This window comes from Humulus lupulus, chromosome 2, assembly GCF_963169125.1.
Source record: "Humulus lupulus chromosome 2, drHumLupu1.1, whole genome shotgun sequence".
Lineage (NCBI taxonomy): Eukaryota > Viridiplantae > Streptophyta > Magnoliopsida > Rosales > Cannabaceae > Humulus > Humulus lupulus.
The window spans coordinates 5,300,446-5,309,743 of NC_084794.1; the positions used below are offsets into that span (position 1 = coordinate 5,300,446).

At 29.9% G+C, this 9,298-nt stretch overlaps 1 protein-coding gene across 3 annotated transcripts; it reads left to right on the top strand.

Annotated features, from left to right (window-relative positions):
• The first annotated feature begins 2,550 nt into the window (after nucleotides 1–2,550).
• LOC133817014 (probable disease resistance protein At5g63020) lies at nucleotides 2,551–6,665 on the top strand. Of its 3 annotated transcripts, none has more exons than XM_062249394.1 (3): nucleotides 2,551–5,514; nucleotides 5,606–5,665; nucleotides 5,763–6,665. In XM_062249394.1, exon 1 carries the CDS (start codon nucleotides 2,734–2,736, stop codon nucleotides 5,467–5,469), a length of 2,736 nt encoding a protein of 911 aa, XP_062105378.1. In that variant the 5' UTR covers nucleotides 2,551–2,733; the 3' UTR covers nucleotides 5,470–5,514; nucleotides 5,606–5,665; nucleotides 5,763–6,665. The 3 variants fall into 3 exon arrangements, with proteins under 3 accessions (XP_062105378.1, XP_062105377.1, XP_062105376.1); XM_062249393.1 differs by having other exon boundaries at nucleotides 2,551–5,472; XM_062249392.1 differs by having other exon boundaries at nucleotides 2,551–5,665.
• The last annotated feature ends 2,633 nt before the right edge of the window (nucleotides 6,666–9,298 follow it).

Genomic DNA, 9,298 nt, shown 5'->3' on the forward strand with positions numbered 1-9,298 from the left:
GCATAAATACCCAAATTTCCCTAATAGAAGCTCTTATTTTATATAAAGATTTCAAATTTTATTATATTAATTTAGAGTACTTATTAGCATCATATATTTTCAAATTATTATTAATATTATCTCATACACAAAAATTGATATTACACTACAAAGTCATCATGATCGAAAATCATAAAATTGATATAAATATATATACACAGAAATTGGTGAAAATGACTTTTTTTTTTAAGTGATTTTGTACTTTGGCCTACTTTTGATAATTTTTTACAAAATGAGTTTCGTCTAAAATTCAATTCGTTGTCTAAATTTTTCAACTGGTAGTTTGAATTTTTCGACTAACTGTCTAAATTATGAGAGACAATTTTATAAAGAATTATTAAAATTAAACTAAAGTGTAAATTAATTTTAAAAAAAAAAAAAAAGTCATTTTGATAAGAGGCCCATATAAATATATATATATTTATATTATATATCCTCTTATCTCTTGATCGAATTTTGTGCTTTTTCTTCTCTCCTAGGAGTTCTAAAGGTGTAGCTCATTGATTAGCACATATGACTTTATCTAACAAAGCCTCTTCCATTTGGAATGGGGATACTTCTCTCTAATTGTGTGGCCAACATTATTAATTTATTCTGTTTTTTGCTTTATTATTTATTTGGATTCTATATTTTGACAAATTATTTTTTGAAACCTGTATTTTGTAAAATAATTCAAATATGTCATTAAACTTGATTTTGATGAACAAAAAATTGAATATAACAACACAGTTTTTAGACAGAATGACTGTATTTTTATTTTGAGTTGTTAGTTTGATAAATTATTTGTGATTTTAGTTTTAAATTTTTTTATCAAAATCAAATTTAGGAGTCTATTTGAACTATTTTATAAAATATATGGTTCAAAAAATAATTTGTCAAAACACATGGTCAAAACAGGTAATGAGTCAAAATACAGAGTCTAAAAAAAAGCATAAACCCCTAATTTATTAGCAGACATACCTATTTTATGTAATCTCTTTTGTGTTTAGTGAAGAACTTCCATTTCAAAAAAAAAAATTGTTGGGAAATTTGAATCAATTAATTGATTACAAATAATTACTCAAATGGATTCCATTAATATATTTTCACCTTTTTTATTTTTTTCTGTAGACGGTTTCTCAATGTACTTGGGACTAGGAGAGATTTGTCTTTGCAGGTAAGTACTTCTGAGTAAGGAGATATGCAACTTGCTTTAAATTTGTAATTTTCTTATCCATCTCTATAAGACAAAATACAATTTTGTGTTGATTGAGAATTTAATATAAGTGAGTGGTGACAGAAAAAAACAAAGAAGGATAATTGTGTTGATTAAGAATTTAATATTAGCTTTTTATGCCGTCTTATTACCTTCAAAATAATAAAAGAGGATAATCTTCTAAAAATGCAATCAAAAGTGTGGTTCTCTAATAATGAGCAATCTTTATCTGCAATAGAAGCTGTTAAAACGAAGTCACTGGATTCAATTCTTCGTCATCATTATTAAATTTGCTTTTACATAAATATTGGAAATAATAATTATTTTTTTTATATAAAAAAAAAAAAGTCATTGCATTACATGCAGGTATAGATAATTAATTTTCATCTAGATTAATTATCTTCTTTCCTATAAGCTTAAGGATGAAAACAAGAGGCCTTTGTCTAATCTATAATTTTTTTTTGTAGATATAGTAATAAAAATCAAAGATCTGAAGTCGAGCAATAAAGTAGTATTAAATTTGGCCTTATTTTTGTTTTTTTTTTTGCTTTTTAGGATTTATTTCATTTTCGTCTCCTCAGTTTTAGTTAAAATACAACAATGAACCTTGAATTTTCAAAAATTCAATAAAAAAAAATTTATTTTGCAAAATGGAAAAAAAAAAGTACCATAAGTTTAATTTTGGTAAAAAAAAAATCAAATAAGACCAAAATACTTTCTTTTTTACATTTTTATTTATTAATAGAAGCTTTGAACTAATAAGTTTTATTCTAATAACTAAATAGTTTTACTAGTTTAAAAATAGAATATAAGCTTAAAACCAAAATTTTGTTTTAATTTTATTTTTGTTTTTCATTTATGATATATTTTAGTTTAAGTTTTATTAATTTAGGTAAAAAAAAAATTTTAGATTATTAATTTATATTCTGGATTTAAATTAATGTTTTATATTTCAAATTTAAATTAATTAAATAGATTCCAACAAGAATTTTCCCTTAGTAATTAAAGTGAAGGGGAAATTTGGATAACTATGTATCATTCGTAGCAATATATTGAATTTTCATTTATCATGTGAAAACGCTAGTACGAGAGGCACGAAGCGACTTAAAGCCCACTCATTTGTTTTCTTTTGAAATTTTCATATTAAATTAATATTTTAATTTGATTTTATGAGAAAATAACAATAACACTTTTCTAAAAATTAAAAAATATAAATAGTTCCTAAAACCAATAGGATCCTCTGTGACTTTCTTTCCTACCATATAAAATCTTATCTTTCCACCACTTTATTATTATGTAACTTTTTTTTTTGATATTTTGAATTTTTTTTTTCTTTTGAGAAAACTTTATTACGTAAACGGTCGACCATCCCATCAAACCTCCTTCTCAGCTCTTCACACAAAAATTATCTTACACTCTCTACATTTTGCTTCCTTATTCTCCATAATCATATCACTTTCTTTCTCAGTTTCAAAACTCATCCAATCTTCCAACGAGCAATGGGTAATTGCATCTCAATTTCTCTTCCGTTTGATGCCATATTTTCCAATTGCTATCAATCCACTGTTGCACAAGCCACTTACGTGCATAATCTTAAAGAAAATCTTAAGGCTCTAAAGAAAGCTTCAGAGGAGTTAACAGATGTGAAGATTGGCTTAGTGAGAAGAGTCAGGATTGCTGAGGAGGAGGACCAGTTGACGTGCCTGGAAACAGTCCAGAGGTGGATTTCAAGGGCTGAAGCATTGGACAATGAAGTTCAAGAACTGCTGCAAACAGAATCTGAAGAAAGAAACAGACTATGCCTTTGGGGTTGCTGCTCAAAGAACTATAAGTCCAGCTATAAATATGGGAAAAGGGTGTTGAGGAAGCTCGCTGAAGTGACTGATCTGAAAGGCGAAGGGGTATTTGAGGTGGTGGCTGAAAGGGGACCAATAGCTCTTGTGGTTGAAGTGCCAGATGAGCCGACAGTGGGAATGGAACCAATTTTTGATCTTGTGTGGACAAAACTCAACGAAGAAGATGTGAGAATTATGGGGTTGTATGGAATGGGAGGAGTGGGCAAAACCACCCTTTTGAGAAAGATCAACAACAATTTCCTCAATTCTCAAAATGAGTATCATGTTATATGGGTAGTGGTATCTAAAGATCATACTATTGAGAAGATACAAAATAGTATTAGAGAAGAAATTAGGCTTTCTTGCGGGGAAGATACATGGAAGAAAAAAACATGTCAACAAAAATCTAAAGACATTTTCAATGTCTTGAAGAAGAAGAAATTTATTTTGTTGTTGGATGACATATGGGAGAGAATTGATCTTGTTGAAGTTGGGATTCCTTCGCCTAACAGACAAAATGGTTCCAAGCTCGTATTCACAACTCGTTCTATGGAAGTTTGTAGTAGCATGTCAGTTGATAAACAAGTTGAAGTGAAGTGCTTGTCATGGGAAGAATCATGGAAGTTATTTCAGGAAAAAGTTGGCAAAGAGGCCCTCAGTGTCCACCCAGATATTCTTCATTTAGCCAAACAAGTTGCGAAAGAGTGTGGTGGTTTACCTCTGGCACTAACAACTATAGGTCGAGCCATGGCTTGCAAGAGAACACCTCAAGAGTGGAATTATGCAATTCAGATCTTAAAGAACTCAGCCTCGAGTTTTTCTGGCATGGGAGATAAGGTATTTCCTCTTTTAAAGTTCAGTTACGACAATTTATCTAGTGAGAAAGTTAGATCTTGTTTTCTGTATTGTGCATTGTTTCCAGAAGATTGGGGAATCGTTAGAGATGATTTGATATATAAATGGATGTGTGAGGGGCTTCTAGATGAATGTTCTGATTTTGAGAGTTTGCAAGGCCAAGGATATACCATCATTGGCTCTCTTCTTTATGCGTGCTTATTAGAAGAGGTCAATGAAACACGTGTAAAGATGCATGATGTGATCCGGGACATGGCTTTATGGATAGCTTGTGGGTGTGAAAAGGCAGATCACACTTTTTTGGTGAAAACAAATGTTGAGTTGAAAGAACCAATGATTGAAAGATGGACTGAGGTTGAAAGGATCTCTTTGATGAAAAACCGCATTGAGAGTCTCTCAGGAAGTCCGTCATGTCCTAACCTCTCAACTTTATTTCTTCAGGAAAACAAATTGCGTCAAGTTAGGGGCAGTTTTTTTAAGTTTATACCTAAATTAACAGTTTTGGATTTGTCAGAAAATGAATCATTGACTCGTTTGCCAAAGGAGATATCAAAATTAGTCTCATTGCAATACCTCAATCTAGCATCTACAAGCATAAAAGAGTTGCCAGGAGAGTTGAAGAACTTGAAAATGATGAAATACTTGAACTTAGATTCTTTAGATGATCTTAATGTAATTCCAGAAGGAGTGATATCAAGTTTTTCATGGCTACAAGTGTTACACATGTTTTGGTGTGGAACAAGTTCTGAAGAGATGGTGGAGGATAGAGTTGAATGTGGGGGTAATGAATTACTAGTACAAGAATTAGAGAGTTTGAAACACATAATGACATTGGGTGTCTCCATAAAATATGTCACTGCCCTTGATAGATTGTTGACCTCCCAAATGCTACTGAACTCCACTCAAAGTCTATTACTCCATTTTGAAAGCACCTTGCAGTTTCTTAATCTATCCACTCTTTCGAGGATGGAACGGTTAGAGAAACTTGTTCTCAGAAAATGTTCAAGGTTAGAAGAGTTAAATTGGGAATGGAAAAGAAGAGAGGAATGTTCTTCCCATGTACCAAGTCCTCCTCAATGCTCAACTAACGACTTGTTCCTAAGCCTTTGTGAAGTCCGTGTTTATTACTGTCATAATTTGAAGGAATTGACTGGGCTAGCTTTTGCTCCAAATCTGCAGCGTCTTACTGTCTGCATCTGCTCTGCAGTGGAAGAAATAATAAGATTGGAGAAACTAGGAGATGCTCCAGAGGAGGTGAAATGTTTACAACCTTTTCTTAAACTTGAATCTCTAACATTGGTATACTTACGGAAATTAAAGAATATCTACCCAAAACCTCTGCCCTTTCCTTGTCTAAAGGAATTCTATGTACGTAATTGTGAAGAGCTGAAGAAGCTTCCAGTGGGTTCTACTGTGACTAAAATGCGACCCGATTTGAAGATTATAGGATATGAATCTTGGTGGAATGAGTTAGAATGGGAGGATGAGACCACTCGAGATGCCTTTCTCCCCTGTTTTGATGCAAATGTAATGATGCAAATGTAATAGGTTGGTGAACTACAGATGAGATATTGCCAACTTACATTTTGAGTAATAATCTTCCTTCCATATATATATAATATATTATTTTTTATTATTAAGACTGCATTTTCTGATTTAATCTGTGATTTTGCTGCTCAAGATTTCAATCTATTCAGCCAATTGAACGTTTTGTCGTTTAAGGCATCTCCACATAATAAAGGTATACCCACTCATCATTTGTATTTGGTCTAATCTGTACTTTGAAATCTGTTGTGAAATATCATTGTTTAAATTTGACAAGTTGTAATCTTGACCAGGTTCCTTGAATTGCCTACGTTGTCAAAGCTGGGTTGTATGTGCTGGCTCAACCTTATTCTCTTTGTCATTTTGGTTATTTGAATTTGAATCTCAGCTATTCCTGTTATCCATGTTCTTCATTGTCTCCATTAATTTTAATTTACAATTGTATGTGAAACAATAACCAGCTTCATTCTTCTTCCTTATTTCTTGTTTTTCTATTTGTGAGGACTCATGCACTTGTATCATTATCATGATCATGTTAGCTCCTTTTCAGTTCAACAAGTCTTGATATCCCTTCACTTACAAGGTTTCTTGTTTGATTTTACAAATTGCATCTAACAGATTTTGTAGTTGGTTTTATTTATTAATATATATTTTTATTTTCTATCTTTTGAAATGGAATTGTCCCAATGCAAACAATAAAGCAGTTAGGAGTGCTACAAAAAATACAAAATAATAAAGCAGTTATTATATGTTGCCATTGTCATTTGATCAAAATTCGGTAGTAATATATTATGTATCTCTCTAAATGAATTCAACTACTCCCCATTGTTCCACTTTTTGTTTTGTTTTTTTGTTTAAATCTGCATATTAAATTAATGTTTCTATTTTATTGATAAATTATTCTTACGGGAATGGAGCCCCGCACGTTCCCACCTCTAATTCCTTGCCTAAAAGGGGAATGGTGGTCATTTTCTAACCCGAATATTAAATGGGACGGAGACAGAAAAAAACATAAGAACCAAAATAATATTTTATCATCTTAATTTAATGATTGTATATGAAACAATAGCCCAACTTCATTCTTCTACCTTACTACTGGCTTTCTTATTTGTCAGTTTTGATGCACTTATATCATGTTAAGCTTCTTTTCAGTTCAACAAGCCTTGATGATAACACTTAACCGACAAGGTTACTTATTTGATCTTATAAATTGGATCTAAGATATTTTGTAGGATGTTTTATTAATTTTTATTTATTTATATATTTTTTATTTTCTATCTTTTAAAATGGAATTGTTCCAAAGTAAATAGTCTGGGGAGAAAAAAATTGAGGCCAAATATAAAACTGATAATACTTAGAAATAGTTGACAATTGACATATCTTTAGACTAGTTAAGACATTTTTTCTGTTAAGAGTTAGCTTTAAGAATAAGATCAAATGGATGATTTTACTTGCTATGCTCAATGTTTTTTTTTTAAAAAAAAAAACCAAATGGTTGTTGATTAACAAAAAACAAATAAAACAATTATATTGATCATTGTGACAAAAAATTGGACTAATATGTAATATCATTCCAATCTAAAATTGTGCTACACACATAAAATTATACTTATCAATGTGATATTTATTCTAATTAATCATAATTATATATAATACAATTTCACCTAAAAAAAAATGTGTCCTTATAAATTATATATGCCACATGCAAATTTTGTGTATCTAAATTATTAATTATGTACAATACATGGAGAGCTAAGAAATTAATGACTAGAAGATGCAATTTGAAGCAATTATTGATTAGGAAATTGAGTAGGATATCTTCTATTTAACATAATACTCAAATGGATTCCATTAATATATTTTTGTCTTTATTTTTTTTAATATACATTTTTTGATCTTGTATTTTTTCCGATTACTTATTTGGACTTTGTGTTTTAAAAAAATTATTTTTGGACCCTATATTTTGTAAAATTGTTCAAATAGACTCTTAAACTTAATTTTGATGAATAAAAAATTGAATATAACAACACAACTTTTAAGCAGAATAATTTTATTTTTGTTCTGAATTGTTAGTTTTGTGAATTATTTATGATTTAAGTTGATAAAACTTTGATCAAAATTGACTTTAGGGTTCTACTTGAACCATTTTACAAAACATAAGGTCCAAAAAGTAATCAAAGAGTAATGATATGTGCACCCAAAATATGCACTCAAACATTACACACAGTGACATGTCATTGCTTTTTAAAATAGTGGGTCTCAGTTTTAATAAATGTGATTGGCTATACTAAATTGTCATATCACTATGTGTAATGTTTTGGTATATATTTTGGGTGCACATATCAGTACTTTTTATCAAAACACAGGATTCATACAAATAATGAAACAAAATACACTGTGCAAAAAAATATAAACTTTTTTTTTCTTTATTTTTTTTTCCATAGAAGGTATCTCATTGTGCTTAGGACTACGAGAGGTTGTTCTTTGCAGGTAAGTTGAGAGGTGAGTGTAACTGTTCCAAAGAATAATGAGATATGTAAATTTACTCTGTAAATATCTTATCCATCTCTATAAGAAAATACAATTGTGTTGATAAAGATAAGTGAGTAGTGAGAATTAGGATGGAGTGTTACTCAACAACTGGAAGTAGAAAAATTTCTAAGGCATAATACTGCTTTATATATGTTGGAAATCTACAACACAAAACAAGTTGGAACAAAAAACTAAATCCAAAAAAGTGAAGCCCATAAAATGCTCTTTAACAAGTCATATGGGCTGAGGCCCATAAAAAATAAGACTCATAAATCCAATCAATTATGATATTTGTTCTTGGAATTTTTACACAATTCATTACAATATATTTTTTTAATTACTATATTAATACCAATCAACATATTTTCATTTATATATACAAATCTTAACCCATTTCTCAATTTAATTACAATAATTGTCTCTATTAATTCTTATTCTAATATTATCTAATTCATTGATTTGCATGATATTAGGTTATCCATTTAGAACTTACCTTTTAAATTTTTTTTCTCTTTTTGTTTTTATTCAAAAAGTTTTATGAACACATCACATAAAACAACTGCCATTTACATTTTCCCAAACAAAGCTCTTTTCTCATTTCAAAATCAAAACCCCAAACCTCCTCCTCTTTTCATTCCCAACCGTAAACCCATACACCCAAACCCATTTTTATTTTTCATCATCCAATCTGATGGTCTCAACGAGGAGCGCCGGTGATACTCTCTCCATTGAGTCGCCAGAGAAGGAAGAACAGATGGATGATGAGTCTAAAAACGTCGAGTCCGACAATGAAAGAGATTCACCGCCAAGTGTGAAGATGCATGCTTCTCATAAGAAGAAGAAAACTAGATCGTCCCCCTCTGTTAAACATAGAACTAACAAGAAGATGAAAATTGTTGATGAGGCGGAGCTTGTTCAAGACTCGATGTCTGATTTCGACCAAATCCCTGAATCCCCATTGATAAAGGTTTGTTTTTTTTATAGCTTTTATTTATTTTTTAAATTAAACACCATAAACTTTTCTTCAAATTTTTTATTAGGTTTGTTTTTTTTTAGTTTTTGAACAACTAGTTTTTGTTTTTCTTTGTTTTCTTTATTTAAATAAATAAATAAAATAGAATACATAACAATAGCAGTTTATAGTTGTATAATTTTTTTTTTGTTCAAAGATTTCTTTTATATAAAATAATTTTGTGTTAAGATTTACAAAAGAATTGTTTATTTTTTTTCTTTATAAGATTTATATACATTGTTGTCATATTTATGTATCATGTTTTCAAAAAATAAACAGTAACCT